General features: G+C 41.0%; 1 protein-coding gene across 1 annotated transcript; it reads left to right on the top strand.

Annotated features, from left to right (window-relative positions):
• The first annotated feature begins 17 nt into the window (after positions 1-17).
• On the top strand, positions 18-19012 carry LOC110051538 (uncharacterized). The gene is made up of 6 exons (XM_089289519.1): positions 18-1149; positions 1319-1381; positions 1541-1629; positions 3853-15618; positions 15735-15802; positions 16064-19012. The coding sequence occupies exons 4-5, from the start codon at positions 9119-9121 to the stop codon at positions 15799-15801; spliced, it is 6567 nt and encodes a 2188-aa protein (XP_089145645.1). The 5' UTR covers positions 18-1149; positions 1319-1381; positions 1541-1629; positions 3853-9118; the 3' UTR covers position 15802; positions 16064-19012.
• The last annotated feature ends 1892 nt before the right edge of the window (positions 19013-20904 follow it).

Below are 20904 nucleotides of genomic sequence, written 5' to 3'. Positions count from 1 at the left end.
TAATGTCGCGTCTCTCGTCCCCAGTTTCCATGGTCTACGCATGGAACGCCTGGGACCGTGATTCACCCTTTTCGCGACCAAACGCTAGCATTTCAAGACTCGGGCTTTCCTACGGAAGCCCAAGTAATAAGGGGAAACTTCACTTTATAACGATTCGATACTGTAAGACTTTTAAATCTTACAGGATTAAAAACATGTATGGGTATAAAGTGGTTTAATAGAAATTTCAGGAATTAAAAGAGGTATACGTTAGCTGTAAACTCTTTTGTACAATACTTCAAGATTGGTTTTTCCGTCCTCTAATTACCGCTTGCTAAGGTTTTCGACCTTTGAGCGATACAAACGGTACAAACGTTGATGAATAAGTGGAAAAACCAGCTGAATTCCGAAACTGAGTGAAATTTTTAAAAAAAACATCTTGAAATCTGAAAGCCAACATCCGGCGAAATCAGACGTCAGTTAGTGAAACAGAAAGCTACAACCTCATGGGCAAAAAACAGAATATCGAAAATGGATTTGGAAAACGAAATCTAAACGTCAAATGCGAATATATATCTGTCAATGTCGAGAGTAAGAAATCCTGAAAATAGAATAAAGCCTATAGATTTCAAAATTAAGCGGCGAAGATCTAAATTCCATATGTTGGTAGAGGAACACTGATTTCTTAGCTTATTGCGGAAAACAAGAAAACGCGTCACTTTGGTAAGTCATATTAATTAGATGTTACATATTAGCAATACTATTCGCATACATCAATAGTAAACACACGGAAAGGAATTCTCATGCACAGCAAGTGCCATTTCATTTCGGAACGAACACGGAAAGTTCGCATAACAAACTTTACAGAAATGAAAACGAATTACCGATAAGCTATCTTTCAAAAAACGGAATATTTAAAGACTTTTACATCAGAGTCTTAATGCATTTTAGGATAGGACATAATCTGGTCAGTTGTATAATTTTTCAATGTATTTCAGTTATTCAGAACGTCCAAAGACTAGCTTTCTCCAACTGATTGATTGGTTCTGGTTTTAACATGTACAGGTCGAGTTGAGAAGAAAATTGTCACAAACCCTTTGAAACTGAACTATATTCCTTTAACATCGAAATTTCAACTGTGAATAATTTCATCACATCTTATGAAAAAAGGTAAGTTTTCTTTATTTTCTAAAAAAAAAAATTAACTTTTGCGAAGATTTCAGACTCTGCCGTTCTTGTTCTGGTTTTAAAATTTGATACACTCCATTTAGTCCTTGTCTTTGTCGGATAATTTAATTGCCAAGCGTATGCACTAAATGTATGAATCGGTTATTTGCAGGTTCAGTATTTTGGAAAAGTTTAACCAGGAAGTTCAAGAGTTGCTATTTTGGATCAAAAACCTGTAAGTAAGCTGTAATTGGAATTGAAATCAATCTGATTAAGAAAAAATTGAAAACTAAACTACAAATCTTCAAGAAAATCAAAATCTAAAGTCGAAAGGCCCATATTTATAAAACTTAGAAATGTCTACAGCTGACAAAATTCTAAATTATTCCACCAGGCTGCAAAGAGACAAAGATCGCTTAGCTCACAGTCACTCCAGGAAAGAGATTTCAAAGAAACAAAGGCAACAGAAGTACTCCATTGCAAGTAAGTCGCTTTTTACTTGCATGTGATAATATCCCCGATATTGTCATGCATATACAGGCAAAAACTAACGATAGATAAATCCGACGTTTCGGCGACATCTTGGCGCCATTGTCAAGGGAAACTAATTAGATATGCGATTTCAAGAGTAACTAAGAGTTCAGAGTTTCTAATTTGCATAAGTTAGACAAAGACTTTAGCGCGAACTGAGTCTGATTGTACATTTAAACACGGTCGTAATTGTTTAATGAGTAACATCTCATTAATGAGACAATCAAACTTGTTGTGGCATTTTTTCAACACGCTAAAACAATTGCGAAGGTCATCCGGAATCCTGCCCGCGTGTCTATTATCATAGTGATTGCGTACTGACGAGGTCTTGCCTCTATGTCCATCAACGCGTACGAACAGATGGCCACGGGTGTAACCGACATAACCAGTATCGCACTGGTCACACTTGAAGTTATACACAACTCATTGTTGATCAATGAGCTGAGGCTTAGGTTCGCTTGTCGGGAACTCCTGGGCAATCTTGCGGCTCGTAAACACCGGTTGAACACTGGTCTGCAGCTTCACACTGAGATCTTTCAACTGTGTCTTCACGATATTAGCAGACTCCTGGTCTTTAAAGGGTATGACAACCCGAGTAGTGTTTTCTGTCGTAGATCTGGACCGTAATGAGGGCTGATCAGCAACCTTTAAATTTAGGAAGGTTTTGACAGTGGAGTCAACAAGGTGCTTGGGATATTTCAGTTTAGAGAAAACAGACTTCAGTCGTTCGCACTCCTCAGTGAAGTAGGACCATGACGAAGACAGGCGATGTGCGCGATCGAGCATAGTTGTTTCGTACGCGTTGATGGACATAGAAGCAAGACCTCGTCAGTATGCAATCACTATGATAATAGACACGCAGGCAGGATTCCGGGTGACCTTCGCAATTGTTTTAGCGTGTTGAAAAAATGCCACAACAAGTTTGATTGTCTCATTAATGAGATGTTACTCATTAAACAATTACGACCGTGTTTAAATGTACAATCAGACTCAGTTCGCGCTAAAGTCTTTGTCTAACTTATGCAAATTAGAAACTCTGAACTCTTAGTTACTCTTGAAATCGCATATTTAATTAGTTTCCCTTGACAATGGCGCCAAGATGTCGCCGAAACGTCGGATTTATCTATCGTTAGTTTTTGCCTGTATATGTTTATCTAAATCATTGTTGATTGTCATGCATCAAGCCAAAAAAGAGTAGGCTCTTAATTCAGTCTTAAAGGCGCTCTATTTCCTTTCAAACAATTGATACAGTCAGAAGTCTAGTATGATAAAATTGTGATATAGTATAATACAGATTTCCTGATAATATTGGCAGATTTGAAATTACGAGGACGATTACTCCATGAATTGTACGACACGAGGTCCAGTTACTAATTAAACGTATCTATAATAAATTTCGGAATTGAGAACTTCTGCTGCGCTTTTATAAGTTTTGAAAACTGCAGGAAGCACTGCGGAGAAAGCCATTAAAGCGAGCGTAATTGACGTGCGAATTACAGGGTATCCAATTAGAAAACGGTTGGACGCCCGCGTGATCGCGTGATACATGACATAAGGCGCATGGAAAACCAATCACGATCGAGAATTTTGTTATAGATACGATTAAGTTAGTATTATGGCATAATGTTCCTGAGTTGTCGAGAAAACGAACATTTTTATGCATTTGCTTTTAAATTTTCAGACGGGATATAATAATTGAATGAATAGGAAGGTACTGATATGACTGATAAAATCTAGTTACAACTTGAAGGCAGCCATATTAATTGCTGCCCCAAAGAAGAACACCCCGGTATGGTACCTATTTGCCATATATTGTAATTTTCTCAAAATTATTTTCGTAGTACTTGGTTATGGAAAACGCTACTTGGAGCAGAGTTCAGTTTCTATCTGCATGCTCTGTAATTATCCTGAAATTTTTAATGCAAAGGAAACACTTTCAAAAAATTATTGCATCCCTGAAAACAGAAATTTAACAATAACTGCATCTCCTGGCATTTAGATATGAAAAGACAACTATGAAACGAACCTGCCATGATGTCAGTAAATAAACATCTGGTTGAACTATCTTTTTGTCGGTCACCACGTCATGGCAGACGATCAACATGGATTTTCCTCAAAGTTCTGGCTGATGGCGATTGCTAAGCGGACATTTGATATGCTTGTTTTCTCTTATAGTTTGTTGGTCAAGTTCGTTCGTGAACTCCAAGATTTGTTACGTTGGGTCAAAACAGTAAGTAAAACTCTAACTTTTAAGTAATTAAACTAGTGTCACGATAGTGTCAAAACATCAGCAGAAGTTGAAACCTTTGCTCGACGAAATTTGTAGAATGAAATGTAAAATCGGAAAGCATAAAAACCTACAACCCGAAACTGAAAGATATTGAATTGCCTAAATTCGTGAAATAAATATCGACATCTGACGAAGTCCTAAAATTCACCTTTTTCTTAAATGAACACTTCATACTAATATTTTAGCTTAATCGTTGCAGAAGAGAGGCTTCAGATTTCTATCATCAAATAAGAAATATTGCGAAAAATGAGATTGCAACTTCATTTTACAATAATGTGAGTAATATATGCCTGTGTTGTTCCCTCTAAAGTTATGTAGCTTTTAAAAAACTGTTGCTTTGGAACTGAAAGTATAGGGAAGCCACTGTAAGGTGTTGTGCTCCTCGAAAATTGATAGATTACTGAGAAAGTGAAAATCACGTCGTCATCAGACTCCAGTCTTCAAATCTGTTTAACAGTGCAATTCATCGCTGTTAATTTTTGCTCAGTCATTCATGCCATGACTCCACTAGCTGACGACAAAACATTAACCCAAAAAATCAAGAATTCTGTACCATTTTAGTAAGTTACTTTCTAGTCAGTGACACAAAAATCAACAGACCACGTTTTTGACGGCCTCATGTTGTGGACATTGTTGACAAAAGTGAAGTAAGGTAAAATGTTAAATACAGTGACTGCCGAAAGCATGGATCAAAACGTTTTACTCATTTGGTTCATTTTGAAAAAGGAGTTAAAGCAAGAAATTTCCCAAGGCTAATTAAAACGTCGTGGGTTTTCATGATCAGTTCGACAGAGTTGAAAGCGGCCTGTACGGCCATGTTATCTTCCACTCCAAGTTACTCAATCTCTAGCTAGAAGTTTTGTTTCTCTCCAGATTTTAACTGTATTTATAAACTCAAGCGGTTTTTGTTTCATTTTTAATAGTTCTCCACCAAGTCTCCCTCGGCCGCCCTTGCTAGGCATTTTTTTGTACTGGTGCCCATGTTAGAGCAGTCTTAATATTTTGGTCTGCTGACATCTTGAAAACATGACCTAACCATTACCATCGTCATCTGTTCATCGATTGCCCTTGCATCAAATCTTTCTTTTATCTTTTGATTACTGACCTTCATCATGCCGGATCAGCCAGTAATCTTTCAGGATTTTATCTCCGCATTTACGCTGGAAGACACTGAGCTTCCTTTAATCCTCTTTGGTCACCCCGTGACTCGGTAACATAGAGTCAAACACAGACCGCACTGCTGATGAATATTATTACCCTTTTGTATTTCACCTAGGCAGGCTCCTTTGCCATACTCTTCGAAGCTTATTAATACAACTCCTACTTTCCCCATATTTGAAGTCTTGTATCAATATCTCTGCCAGCCTGTTTGTCCACCTTCGCCCGAGTTTCTCAAATTTCTCCCCGTCTTCCACTTCTCTTTGCCTGACCGACGTTTAATCGTACCATTTCATAGGTTGTGCTATTTCTTTGGCCTCCTCTTGATTGAACGTTTAACCTCAGTACTCTTCTCGCAAACTTGCATTTGCTTGACTCCATCCATCCTCTAAACAACAGGGCTAAATCATTAAAAAAATCGCAAGCATCGATGTTTGTTATCAATTTCTATCTGATACCAACCCTGCTGTTCTCCACTGTTCTCTTCATTACCCAGTAGATAATAAGAAACCTGAAGCAGAACAACCATGCTTTACCCTTGATAGCATTTCAGACTACCCTAAATGAAAAGTCCCACCCATCATAGCGCATTGCTCAAATTTCCGTGGACCTTTACCGTGTAATCCAACCTGGGCTGGATATTTTGATCCATAATTATAACTCCTTAACAAGCAGGATAGTGCCAATGTTGCCTCGGTATATACTATCCAAAGCTTTCTCAAACTCCATAAACTGATGTACCTATAGACCTTAATTCCACTAAATAACATGTCCAATGATATACACTGGGAACTCAAACATGTTTCCTCAGTGGTACTTCTCCACGTCTATATCCAGCGTGTTCCCCTAACAACTGTCGCTTGATGTCATCTCGTATTTATTGTAATGATCACGCTGCTCAATAAATAAACTTTGCTGCTGTTGACATACGAGTTAGTCCTTTCTAGTTTCCACATACTGTTAGATGACCTTTCGTAGGTAATTTGATGATCTCACCACTGTTCAGTTTGTAGGGCACAGTCTCAGCTTTTTCTTTTGATCCCAAAGGTTTGCGATAACTCATGTGTACACTGAGCTAGTGCCGTACGATTCCGCGTACTTTTGCTTATACCATCTCAATGGTTATGGAGTTTATTCTTGCTAGTTTTCCTTTTTTCACATATCTAATCTCAGCCAATTTAATCTCTTCTTTTGTGATTTTACTGGTCCGGCCTAATCTCTTCACTGGTTGGTATTTCTCATCCTATGACAGCTTCATCTATCGCAACTGTTCACTACTCCTCTTTCTTATCTCATCGTCTTTTATTCATGTTTATTGGCAGCCTACCTCCTATTTTTCACCGTTTCCAAGTTTTTTGCTCTTCCATTACCGAGCTTTTTTCCATCACATATTCCTCTCCTATCACCTAGGTTTGTGCGACATCTGTCTTCATAGGAAGTATTTGAAGTCTTTTATCGGGGATCGTTCAGTAAATTTATTTTCTTCCTAATATTCGTCTTGTTATGGCACTTCGTTCCCAGTCCTTTAATTTGTTTTGTTCTCAATCTTCTTCTTTAGTGTCGTTCTCTATTTCATTTTCATAGCTATTTATCCTAATCTTTGTTTTCCCCTTTTTCCTCGGTACTGTTTTAGTCTTTATGTTGCTCAACAAGTTTTCCACTGTTACATCAAAAGCCCCTTTGCAGTTGTCCCAGCTTCATTCTAAGTCGTTTTGTCAAAGAGCCGTCAGAATTGTGTGGCTCATCTTTCGTCAGGCAAGTAGAACCGTTTCTTCACTCTTGTATGACCAAACAGAAGAGCCACCACAAACGCCAGAGGATTCACCACAAACTTCAAGTCACGCTTTAAGAACTATAACCCCAAAGAAAGTGGTCGAACCCAGCCACGCAGATAGGAAAGCAATCAAAGAACTCAAAACGAAGAACTACATCTGCCTCCCCAGCGATAAAGGCACAAAATTCTGCGTAATACAGCAAGACACGTACACACAAGTAGCTCTAACTCACTTCAGCGACTCCAACACCTATCAAAAGGTACCCCGCATGTTGGCCAAAACAGTCCAGGACAAAGTCAACTCAACTTTGAAAAACATCTGCCTACAGAACGAGTTCCATCCTTATGTCCGGAAAAGCTTCATCACCGCAAACACCGATCTCCCCAGCTTCTGCCACCTTATCAAGACCACAAAACTGGTCCAGATATTAAAATACGACCCACTGTATCTACCATCTGTGGACCAACCCAGCGCATGTCATGGCCGCTCGCCAAAGCCCTTAAACCAATGCTAAAGGACATTCCAGCTCACCTAGAAAACAGCCTCGAGCTCATCAAGTGCATCCAAGGCAGCAATTTCACCACCAACAAAACGCTACCATATCCATGCAGCCTCGATGTGGTATCCTTATACACCTCAATACCCATACAAGAAGCCATTACCAACGCCACCGACAGAATTCAGAACCCAATACTCCACCTAGCCAAACAGGGCATCACAAACCTTCTCACAGTTACGCTAAACAACATGTACCTCTCCTTCAATGATCAAGTTTTCCGCCAAAAAGAAGGCCTACCTTCTAACGTCTCAGGCATTCTGGCCATCCTATTCATGGACAGACTGGAAACCATCGCCCTCTCTTCACACCTACCTATAAGCCCATAGAGAAGATATGATGACGATATTTATCTCCAGACAGCTGGTGAAGAAATGGCAGACCAATTCCATCATACAATGAACAGTCTGCACCCTAAATTGAAGTTTGAAATTAAGAAACCAGAAATAACACCCAAGGACCTCTCACTATCACTACTTGATTTTCAAGTTACCATCTCCAAAGACGGCAAAAGCTCTTTCGAATTTTACAAAAAAAAAGAAAAAACAGCAAAGAAACCAGTATTTGCCCTCTACCAATCAACAATACCGGAAAAGTCAAAGATCAACTTCATTCGCAATGAGCGAAAACGTATCGAAAATAAATGCTTTACAAAAACGACAACCAAAAAACACCAAAACATGTTTGACGACATCCTCCGTATCCTAAAGGCAATATAGACCAAACAAAGCACCACCAGAACCATCAGAAAGACCCCCTACCTCTCATCACAGACTGGTCGTACCTGAAGATCCCATTTATGTCCGAACGACTCAACTACAGGATCACTAGCATTTTCCGAAAAGAGGGTATACCAGTACGTGTCACGCACAAGTCATACACTCTCTGACGAGCTCTCTCTGAAAACGAAACGGAGCGAATATGCACGAGGGCCAACTCCCCCATCTCCAGTACCAAACTGTGCTTACTATGCAACGTTGTTTATCAAATCGCGAGTAACAACTGCAACCAATACTACATCAGGAGCACTACTCGCTTTATTCAAGATCGTGTAAGGGGACACCTGAACAATCATAATTGACTCCTCAATAAAAAAAAAAACATTCAAAGTGCCAAAACAAAGTCCACAAAAGCGTCGAAGTCAAGACCATTATACTAGAAAACGACCCAGCAAATCTACGCTTGTACGAAGCGTTTTACATACGAAACTACAAACCTGCCCTCAACTCCCCGGAGGAATGTAGTGAATTTGCGGACCTTTTATTCTAATAACTATTTTAGCATATCTAGAGATTCTTTGTACTTTGACACTCGCCCATTAGATCATATTCCTGTTTTTTATTCGTTTTTTTTTTCATATTTGTACCTCATTCAGTTTATCGCATACAATTTACTCCCCACATTCTTTCGCTTTTCACACGTGTTTACTTTACATGTGTAGAAGTACCAGAAAGACTAAAGGTGTTTTCAGCAGAAAACGTGTATAGGCTGCAGGACTTCAAAGTTTTGAGCTCCAAGTATGTTACATTGTTAAGCCTTACCAATAGTTACTAGACTATTAGGCTGTACTACTTTCGGAAATGGCCTGGTGATCTATTGTGAAATATATCTATAATAAAACTACTTGAACGCTAAACAACTTCCATTGCCGTTAACACAGAAATGGAACAACAGGGATCGAAAATTTTAGAGCATCAGAAACAACGACTAAGCAATATCAGAGAAGAAGGCTACACAGTTAAAAAAACACGAGCCGACGATCAGCTTGAAAGAGCTGGTAATAGCAACGAAAATTGCGAAAAAGCTGTTACGACAAATCAGCGACATCTTCACATAGCCAAGGAAGTCAGCGACAAAACAAGTAAACGAGATACCTGTGGTCTACCTGTCGAGCATGACCGGAATATTGCTAAAGAAGTAAGTAACAGGGCAAGAGAAGGACAACTCATCAACTATTACGAACAACATCTCAGCAATGATGAAGAGGTGAGTGACAGGGCAGGAAAAGGACATGCCTATGGCAATCTCCCCAATGCTTATCAAGGCCTCAGCGATTTTAAACCAGCCATAAAGTACCACGAGCAACATCTCAGCACTGCTAAAGAAGTGGGTGACAGGGCAGGAGAAGGCCGTGCCTATGCCAATCTCGGCAATGCTTATAACAGTCTCGGCGATTTTAAACAAGCCATAAAGTACCACGAGCAACATCTCAGCATTGCTAAAGAAGTGGGTGACAGGGCAGGAGAAGGAGGTGCCTATGGCAATCTTGGCAATGCTTGTCAAGGACTCGGCGATTTTAAACAAGCCATAAAGTACCACGAGAAGCATCTCAGCATTGCTAAAGAAGTGGGTGACAGGGCAGGAGAAGGCCGTGCCTATGCCAATCTCGGCAATGCTTATAACAGTCTCGGCGATTTTAGACAAGCCATAAAGTACCACGAGCAACATCTCAGCATTGCTAAAGAAGTGGGTGACAGGGCAGCAGAAGGAGGTGCCTATGGCAATCTTGGCAATGATTGTCAAGGACTCGGCGATTTTAAACAAGCCATAAAGTACCACGAGCAAGATCTCAGCATTGCTAAAGAAGTGGGTGACAGGGCAGGAGAAGGCCGTGCCTATGCCAATCTCCGCAATGCTTATGACAGTCTCGGCGATTTTAGACAAGCCATAAAGTACCACGAGCAAGATCTCAGCATTGCTAAAGAAGTGGGTGACAGGGCAGGAGAAGGAGGTGCCTATGGCAATCTTGGCAATGCTTGTCAAGGACTCGGCGATTTTAAACAAGCCATAAAGTACCACGAGAAGCGTCTCAGCATTGCTAAAGAAGTGGGTGACAGGGCAGGAGAAGGAGGTGCCTATGCCAATCTTGGCAATGCTTGTCGAGGACTCGGCGATTTTAAACAAGCCATAAAGTACCACGAGCAACATCTCAGCATTGCTAAAGAAGTGGGTGACAGGGCAGGAGAAGGAGGTGCCTATGGCAATCTTGGCAATGCTTGTCAAGGACTCGGCGATTTTAAACAAGCCATAAAGTACCACGAGCAAGATCTCAGCATTGCTAAAGAAGTGGGTGACAGGGCAGGAGAAGGCCGTGCCTATGCCAATCTCGGCAATGCTTATAACAGTCTCGGCGATTTTAGACAAGCCATAAAGTACCACGAGCAACATCTCAGCATTGCTAAAGAAGTGGGTGACAGGGCAGCAGAAGGAGGTGCCTATGGCAATCTTGGCAATGATTGTCAAGGACTCGGCGATTTTAAACAAGCCATAAAGTACCACGAGCAAGATCTCAGCATTGCTAAAGAAGTGGGTGACAGGGCAGGAGAAGGCCGTGCCTATGCCAATCTCCGCAATGCTTATGACAGTCTCGGCGATTTTAGACAAGCCATAAAGTACCACGAGCAACATCTCAGCATTGCTAAAGAAGTGGGTGACAGGGCAGCAGAAGGAGGTGCCTATGGCAATCTTGGCAATGCTTGTCAAGGACTCGGCGATTTTAAACAAGCCATAAAGTACCACGAGCAACATCTCAGCATTGCTAAAGAAGTGGGTGACAGGGCAGGAGAAGGAGGTGCCTATGGCAATCTTGGCAATGCTTGTCGAGGACTCGGCGATTTTAGACAAGCCATAAAGTACCACGAGCAACATCTCAGCATTGCTAAAGAAGTGGGTGACAGGGCAGGAGAAGGAGGTGCCTATGGCAATCTTGGCAATGCTTGTCAAGGACTCGGCGATTTTAAACAAGCCATAAAGTACCACGAGAAGCATCTCAGCATTGCTAAAGAAGTGGGTGACAGGGCAGGAGAAGGAGGTGCCTATGGCAGTCTTGGCAATGCTTGTCAAGGACTCGGCGATTTTAAACAAGCCATAAAGTACCACGAGCAACATCTCAGCATTGCTAAAGAAGTGGGTGACAGGGCAGGAGAAGGCCGTGCCTATGGCAATCTTGGCAATGCTTGTCAAGGACTCGGCGATTTTAAACAAGCCATAAAGTACCACGAGCAAGATCTCAGCATTGCTAAAGAAGTGGGTGACAGGGCAGGAGAAGGCCGTGCCTATGCCAATCTCGGCAATGCTTATAATAGTCTGGGCGATTTTAAACAAGCCATAAAGTACCACGAGAAGCATCTCAGCATTGCTAAAGAAGTGGGTGACAGGGCAGGAGAAGGCCGTGCCTATGGCAATCTCGGCAATGCTTATGACAGTCTCGGCGATTTTAAACAAGCCATAAAGTACCACGAGCAACATCTCAGCATTGCTAAAGAAGTGGGTGACAGGGCAGGAGAAGGAGGTGCCTATGGCAATCTTGGCAATGCTTGTCAAGGACTCGGCGATTTTAAACAAGCCATAAAGTACCACGAGCAACATCTCAGCATTGCTAAAGAAGTGGGTGACAGGGCAGGAGAAGGCCGTGCCTATGCCAATCTCGGCAATGCTTATAACAGTCTGGGCGATTTTAAACAAGCCATAAAGTACCACGAGAAGCATCTCAGCATTGCTAAAGAAGTGGGTGACAGGGCAGGAGAAGGAGGTGCCTATGGCAATCTTGGCAATGCTTGTCAAGGACTCGGCGATTTTAAACAAGCCATAAAGTACCACGAGCAACATCTCAGCATTGCTAAAGAAGTGGGTGACAGGGCAGGAGAAGGCCGTGCCTATGGCAATCTTGGCAATGCTTGTCAAGGACTCGGCGATTTTAAACAAGCCATAAAGTACCACGAGAAGCGTCTCAGCATTGCTAAAGAAGTGGGTGACAGGGCAGGAGAAGGCCGTGCCTATGCCAATCTCGGCAATGCTTATAATAGTCTGGGCGATTTTAAACAAGCCATAAAGTACCACGAGAAGCGTCTCAGCATTGCTAAAGAAGTGGGTGACAGGGCAGGAGAAGGAGGTGCCTATGGCAATCTTGGCAATGCTTGTCGAGGACTCGGCGATTTTAAACAAGCCATAAAGTACCACGAGCAACATCTCAGCATTGCTAAAGAAGTGGGTGACAGGGCAGGAGAAGGCCGTGCCTATGGCAGTCTTGGCAATGCTTGTCAAGGACTCGGCGATTTTAAACAAGCCATAAAGTACCACGAGCAAGATCTCAGCATTGCTAAAGAAGTGGGTGACAGGGCAGGAGAAGGCCGTGCCTATGCCAATCTCGGCAATGCTTATGACAGTCTCGGCAATTTTAAACAAGCCATAAAGTACCACGAGCAACATCTCAGCATTGCTAAAGAAGTGGGTGACAGGGCAGGAGAAGGAGGTGCCTATGGCAATCTTGGCAATGATTGTCAAGGACTCGGCGATTTTAAACAAGCCATAAAGTACCACGAGAAGCGTCTCAGCATTGCTAAAGAAGTGGGTGACAGGGCAGGAGAAGGCTGTGCCTATGCCAATCTCGGCAATGCTTATGACAGTCTCGGCGATTTTAAACAAGCCATAAAGTACCACGAGCAACATCTCAGCATTGCTAAAGAAGTGGGTGACAGGGCAGGAGAAGGAGGTGCCTATGGCAATCTTGGCAATGCTTGTCAAGGACTCGGCGATTTTAAACAAGCCATAAAGTACCACGAGCAACATCTCAGCATTGCTAAAGAAGTGGGTGACAGGGCAGGAGAAGGCCGTGCCTATGGCAATCTCGGCAATGCTTATGACAGTCTCGGCAATTTTAAACAAGCCATAAAGTACCACGAGCAACATCTCAGCATTGCTAAAGAAGTGGGTGACAGGGCAGGAGAAGGAGGTGCCTATGGCAATCTTGGCAATGCTTGTCAAGGACTCGGCGATTTTAAACAAGCCATAAAGTACCACGAGAAGCATCTCAGCATTGCTAAAGAAGTGGGTGACAGGGCAGGAGAAGGCCGTGCCTATGCCAATCTCGGCAATGCTTATAACAGTCTGGGCGATTTTAAACAAGCCATAAAGTACCACGAGAAGCATCTCAGCATTGCTAAAGAAGTGGGTGACAGGGCAGGAGAAGGCCATGCCTATGGCAATCTTGGCAATGCTTGTCGAGGACTCGGCGATTTTAAACAAGCCATAAAGTACCACGAGCAACATCTCAGCATTGCTAAAGAAGTGGGTGACAGGGCAGGAGAAGGAGGTGCCTATGGCAGTCTTGGCAGTGCTTGTCGAGGACTCGGCGATTTTAAACAAGCCATAAAGTACCACGAGCAACATCTCAGCATTGCTAAAGAAGTGGGTGACAGGGTAGGAGAAGGCCGTGCCTATGCCAATCTCGGCAATGCTTGTCAAGGACTCGGCGATTTTAAACAAGCCATAAAGTACCACGAGCAAGATCTCAGCATTGCTAAAGAAGTGGGTGACAGGGCAGCAGAAGGAGGTGCCTATGGCAATCTTGGCAATTGTTATCACAGTCTTTCGAATTTCAGAAGAGCCATGGAATTCCAAGAGAAATATTTAAGCATTTCCAAAGAATTGGGAGACAGGAGCAGAGAAAGAGCAGCCTATTTACTCCGCGCTGGCATTCATTGCAGCCTCGGTGACTCGAGGAGAAGCATAGAGAACTGTCTAGAGAGTCTAAGGATTGCGGAAGAGATAGGAGACAAGAGTGGCAAAGGAAGAGCGTATTGTTGTCTAGGAAGAGCCCATCTGCGACTGCGTGATTTTAAACTAGCCAAGAAATACCTCAAGCTACACCTTAATGTTGCTAAACAAATCGGCGATATGTGTGGTGAAGGATGTGCATATCTTCATCTAGGTTGGAGCTGTGAATATTCAGGCTGTTTGCTGGAGGCTCTGGATTGTTATCAATGCAGTGTAAACGTTTTCAATGGCATAAGACTGCTTCTTGAGTTTGAAGATACCTGGAAAGTGAGCTTTCGTGATAAGAATCAAGGGGTGTACACCAGTCTGTTCAGACTTCTGTTGAAGCTTTCCAAGACTGACGAGGCTTTGAGTGCTGCTGAACAGGGACGAGCTCAAGCTTTAATGGATCTCATGGCATCAAATTATGACCTTGAATTACCTCTCCCTTCGTCTCTTGAACATAAAGAAATGATGTCAGACATAGCAAGCGATACATGTTCTCAAATAGTTTTCGTAGCACTTGAGGGTAAAAAGATCAACTTATGGGTACTCAGCAAAGGAAAAGATGCTCAGTTTAGACAAAACGACGTACCGCACAGAGATGCGTTTAGCTTTCTGACGAGATTAACCAAAGCTGCTTTCAAAGAAAACAAGTGTGGTCGTTCTTTGGAACTGCAAAGAGGTGATGATCTACAGCCTATCAAAGCCTCTTGCCAAACAGAGCAGTCATGCTGCCAGAACAATTCCTTGCAAGTTTTGTATCGTAGCATTTTCAGCCCCATCGCGAAGTTTCTAAAGGGTGATGAAATAATCATTGTCCCGGATGGTCCACTAGGCCTTGCTCCTTTTGCTACGTTTGTGGATGAAACTTCAAGATACCTCAGTGAATCTTTCAGGATCCGCATGATTCCGTCGCTGACAAGTTTGAAGCTGCTTGCTGATTGCCCTGATGACTACCACAGTAGGACTGGGGCACTTCTCGTGGGAGATCCATGTCTGGAGGAAATCACAAACATCTTTGGTCAACCCAAAATATCGCAGTTGCCATATGCCAAAAAGGAAGTAAAGATGATAGGCGAGATTCTTAACACCACTCCGCTCACGGGAAAGGAAGCGACTAAGGATGAGGTGCTGAAACGGATTGGTTCGGTTGCTTTGGTACACATTGCTGCACATGGGAAAGCGGGAACTGGTGAAATTTTCTTAGCCCCTAACACAGAACGGAGGTACTCGGATCCTGAAGAGAAGGACTATATCATGAAGATGGCAGACGTACACGCTGTTCAACTACGAGCAAGGCTTGTTGTGCTTAGTTGCTGTCATAGTGGCGAAGGAGAGATCAAGGCTGAAGGAGTGGTTGGTATTGCTCGGTCTTTCCTGGCAGCTGGTGCTCGCTCCGTTCTGGTGTCTCTCTGGGCAATTGATGACGAGGCCACGATGGAGTTCATGAAGAGCTTCTACCAGCACTTGAGGAATGGAAACAGTGCCAGTGTGTCCCTTAACAAGGCCATGAAATGTCTCCGGAAGTCAGCAAAGTTTAATGAGGTGACGTTTTGGGCTCCATTCGTACTCATTGGTGATGATGTCACACTAGATTTAGGAAGAAAAGAGCAGGAGCATTGTAGGTAAGATGTATTTTAGAATCATTTCAAAATAATTATGAAGTTTTAATATGTAGTTTCCGTTCTTAGCAATTTTAGTTTACCGTTTGATTTTGTACTTTTTAAATTGTTAATTTTAGTGTTGACGGTATGCATAGGAGGGATGCACCTGAATTGTGGCGATCCTTAAATCAACACGACAATTGAGGTGAGTTATAATTACTTTTAAGGGAAAATATAAGCTCAAAAGAGTTCTCTATTATTATTTAGTCATCTCTCAAGCATGCAAACATGTTTAGACCATGATTAGAAATACTCCATGGTGTTAATCCGAAAGGTAATTACAAAACATTCGAAATTAATAGTAATAAACAATTATAGAAACTTACAAACAAATAACAAATGTCCTATCAACTATGCCGCACAGTCACAAGTTATTGTTGAAAACTTTTGTTTATCTTTTTTGCAGAAGCTGAAGCTAATCAAGTTCAGGGAGGAAAACTCCACACAACTGGACCCATATCATATCCTACAGGAGTCCGTGTTTTCCTCGTGGTGCTTAAGCTTAAAAATGATTTTTATAAGATACTAGCTGGTGTGAGGCATTGTTGTAGATTCGAAGCACTTCTTATAATCGTAACAAGTCGATGTAATTTTTCTCTTAAGATTGTTAATCTCAAGTATACTCTAAAACTCACAAAAAGTTGGTGAGAGTAGCCTTTCTTAAATTAAACCACTCACGATTCTCAGTGATGACAAAAGTATAGCTTCTCACATTTTTTCTAGATTAGCGTTGCTTTTTCTCAGATTTAAAGTTCGTTTTGATAGAGACTAGGAGAAAGAAGCAAAAGAAGGAAGGTTATTGGTCATTTGGTTATTATTTACTTGTTCTAGTGTCGGTGAGCACACAGAGAGCGAAACATTGTGTATTTAGACTTTTATATCCTGACATATATTGGAAATTATTTTTAACGTTATTCAAGTTTGACAAGATGTGCTTATCTGTTTAAACAGAAACCTACGTAAAACTTTTTAAAGTATGTTAAGATAGTAATAACACTTTTTTTGTGGTTTTTCACTTCGAAGAATACATTATTATTGTTTCCTATACTTTGGTTTTATTAAGCAGAGGAAACAAAGAACGTCTTGGTTTATATCATCATGAAGTTGACAGTAGTGCACTGCTTTAGAGCAATATCTGCTAATAAAAACCTACATAGATTAAAGTTACAACAATTGTTAATGCAGGTAGCAACCATAATGTATGTTTGAAAGAAATTCCAGACTAAGAATTAATCTTTTACCTGATCAGCAGGAAAGACTTTAGGAAAAGGAATGAAATTTTATCATTTATTTGTAAGTAGAACGTATTTACATTTTTATGGTAGTTTAGTGTCGTTTCCTTAGTCTGAGCCATTGTCTGGTTGGACTCGTATAGCTGGTATGGACTGGCATGTTGCAATTTTAAATTTTAGTTTAATTTTAATTTGCCATGCCAAAATCCGGTCAACACTCTTTATTAGTTGTATTTTACTGCTAATGTTTATTCTTCGCTCGGTGACAGACCTCTCGTTAGAAAATGAAACTAAGATAAGTTAAATCACTTTGTTAAGTTTACCGATCAGATTGTTAAAGGATGGGCGTGTCTGGATGAAAACGTAAAAATATTACCAGATAAACCGAAGTTGGCAATTTTCCGGGCAATTTTGCATTTCCTCGTTACAGATATGGTAACTTTGCTGCATTATATTTTAATTTCAAAATAATTATCGCTATATTATTCAGTCAAGTTTAGGCAGATAGTTTGAAAGGCTCAACGTTTTGAATTTCAACGTGTTGTCACAATTGACGTCGACTTACATGCTGTGGAGATGATCATCTCATTTTCATTCTTTGACTCAAGGAAGACAAGAACTGTTTTTGTACATCGACATGATCGAGGAGAAAAGCAAACCAGTCGCAGTCAATCGAATCTCACAAGGTGACAGTGGTTCCAGCCCGGATGAGAATCTCGAAATCCGGCCATAATGACTACATACAGACCTAACAAAAGATTTCCTGTTGTCTTCAAATATTGCTGGATGGTTCTTTCACAACGGAGGAACTTCATGGATAGAGAACTGTGCTACTAAAGGACTTTACAAGCGTTTTACATTTGAAAGAACTTGACTGTCAATCAGCGCAAACACTCGAGATGAACTGAGAACTTGTTTGGGTGTGACTGCTCATTCATTGTGTCAGAGTTAACAGAGAGGCAGGAATGGTTATAAATCCCGACAAATTTCTTTGTTGTATGTTTTTGTTCGGTGTTTTGGCCTTGACCGTGCACAAATCACAATAGTTGTTTACTCCGTATTGAGGAACTAACCTATAGAAACGTTTTGGTTACGTAATTCATGCATAGTGTATAAGCGCAAAACAAAAGATTGTGCACGGTCATGGACCTTCCAACATAAATCTTGGCATCTTTGTCTGCCCCTTTGATGGTTGCCGGGTCACATGTCCATTTCCCTCTTAAAACCATGATTGTGTACAGTTAAAACAGGATTCCATTTGAGGAACGTACCTTGTAAAAATGTTTTTTAATTGTTTAATTTATATTTTCCCACAATTAGTGAATAGTCTTTTATATTTAATCATACTAAGACGGGAAGGGGAAGCTATTGAGGTCCCACCCATTTCGAACGTTTGTCATTGAAGCAATTAACTAGATTTGATAATTTGACTTTTTCCAAAATGTATCCAAAATAATTTTGCATGTCATGTTATTCGAAAGTTGAAGTTGAAATAACTTTCGCTTAATTTTTAGCCATTTTGGGGTATTTTCTAAAACGATACGGTTTGCAAAATCATGAGAAACGGATCTAAGAAGGTGGCTGTTGAAAATGAGACGTCATTCCATGTTATGGAGGTCAACGAAAATATTTGTCATTGTCATTTCAGAGTCAAAGGTTCCATTCTCTAAGAGTTGCAGGGCTAGGGCCTCGAAAAGCTCTCCTACCTTCGTCCGTTTGGACCAAACAAAAGCCCGGTTAAAATAAGGTTAACGTGGATGTGTGTGCGGGAAATCCCCCGAGGAATTGATCGGAGAAACAAACTGTAGGGCACGTTAATTGTTTGCAATACTAACGGATGAAACGGTATCCAATCTTCAGCCGTTAAATTCTTAATTATATTGTTAGATCAGTCTGTCGAAGAATAGTTTATACTATTACTTGTTACTACTGTTTGTTTATGCAGAAATGTCCGCGTTAATAATACTTAAAGGAATTTGAAGCTGCCATGCGTGATTAGTAAGAAATCGACCGCACTATTGTGCATGTACTATTTAGTTGTGATAAATCGTAATTGTAGTTAATGAAAATCTTGGCAGACTAAATATCATTAAATTAATTAAGTTTGTGGCCGTTTAAAACAAGTGTTCTTTTTCTAAAGCAAGCGCGTGGAGTTGATTTTAAGGCGCTGTACAAGGGCGGAGGGGGCGGGGGTGGGGCTGGGGCATTGGGTGAACAAATCGAGCTCTACCCTGTGCACGTCGATTATTTATTTATCGCTCAGACTTTTCGGACATCTTGCAATGTCATGACTTTCGAGTCATTTTTGGACATCGTACTCAGTTCTCTGGCGGACAAAGTGACCGCCTGCGTTGAGTGGATATTTTGGTGGATGTTAAAAAAGTCGCGTAGAACGGCTTAGGCTGTCCACGTGAATACAGTTTGTGTCACAAGCTTTTAGGACAAACTTCTCGGAGGCACGTTAGAATATTAAGGTATCCAACGTGGCCTATCCAAAACGGTTCTTTTTTTATGGTATTTTTCGTTCTCCTCAACGGACGGTTCACTTCTACTTCAGTAGCTCTTTGGAAAAACTTACGGTAGATTACAACATTTGTGAGCGAACAAAAGAACCCAACTATTTACACTTTTTTGAAATGATACATATTTTTTCCTCTCTCTAATAACAGTTTATTTAATTCTTTGACCATCACATGAACCTACACTAGAACGAACAGAGCAGTTGTGAAATTTAAGCCTAAAAAAAATTCAGGCTTGAACGGGATTCGAACCCATGACTTGTGTGATACCAGTGCAGGATCAGTCATGTCTTCATATCTTCCTCCGCAGTTCAAATATATGATCTTTCATATGGCTAGTTTGCAGTGTCACGCCATCTGAAATAAAAATCATAACCATTCAATGAATTAAGTCAAGAAGCTGGGATATGAAAGATGATTGATATATAAACAACCTCGGCAAGATTTAGGTCTGTGCGGTTTTTCATTCTCCCGTTATTCGGAGAAGTGTTTCACTCAAATTATAGAGCTTTGTATGGAGTCGCCATGTTTGTGCCCCTCGGAGGGACACAAACATGGCGGCCGTAAAGTAACAGAAAGATCTGTCATTGAAACGAAAAGTTATTACTCTAGAGCACCGAAACATTGAAATAATCACTTTTTATAGAGCAACAACTGTTTGGTTAGCAAAAACTTGAGCAATAACACATCTTTTGACCTACTCGAGAGCCTTGTCGGGCCGCCATTTTAATGCCATACAACGCATAAACTTGGAAATTCAGACATGTTCTATTACATAATGAAGAACCCTGTCGAGCTTAAACGTTGCAAAACATCAAGTCATTAAAAGGTCTTACATCTGATGAAACTAAAACTTCAGAAGGATTGGTAATTTCTTATTTTGGAAAATGATGACGTCACATGAAAAGCGGCAATATTCACTTGTTTACTAGAACGATACATATGTCAATATTTGCGAAAATGAAAGACCGACTGCTAATGCTGGGCAGTAGAAGCTTAAATGACGTTTGTCTCCAAAATGTTCTTTACGACTCTGCCTCAAAAGGCGAATCTATACAAGTACATTTAACTTTTAAAAGAGCAATATCATCCTAGACCTAAGACTTTTTCGTGTTATTAGAATGAACCGAGGCTTAAGCCAATCAAACAAGCTGATAAACCCGTGCGTGTCGATATTCTCCACTACACATCCAAACATACTCGAAAGGCTTAGCCGGCATGTAAAGGGGTAAAGGCCGTAAAAACATAAAAGTGGGACTGTGTTCCCCCTAAGGATTCGAGTTTTCAAGATTGTTCTTTTAAGTTTAGAAGAAACAACGGAAGAAATAAAATTTACAATACTTTCCCGAGACAAAGGATGAATTAAACTTAACTCGAAAGGCTTACCATTCATGTTTAGATGGTCAATTTGCACAAACCGAGGAGGAGGGGGAAAATCCCATATAAATATGACGGGGTTGCTTGTCGGAAATTTTAAAAAGAACCCCTAAGAGTTA

The sequence above is a fragment of the Orbicella faveolata genome, unplaced genomic scaffold (assembly GCF_042242905.1).
Source record: "Orbicella faveolata isolate gen_17 unplaced genomic scaffold, um_ofav_v1 contig_2, whole genome shotgun sequence".
Lineage (NCBI taxonomy): Eukaryota > Metazoa > Cnidaria > Anthozoa > Scleractinia > Merulinidae > Orbicella > Orbicella faveolata.
This window is presented reverse-complemented; position numbering and strand designations above follow the sequence as displayed.

Coding starts and splice junctions, on each gene's coding strand:
- LOC110051538 (XM_089289519.1), top strand. CDS start 9,119: ATGGAACAACAGGGATCGAAAATTTTAGAGCATCAGAAACAACGACTA. Junction 15,619..15,734: donor AAAGAGCAGGAGCATTGTAG/GTAAGATGTATT, acceptor TGTTAATTTTAG/TGTTGACGGTATGCATAGGA.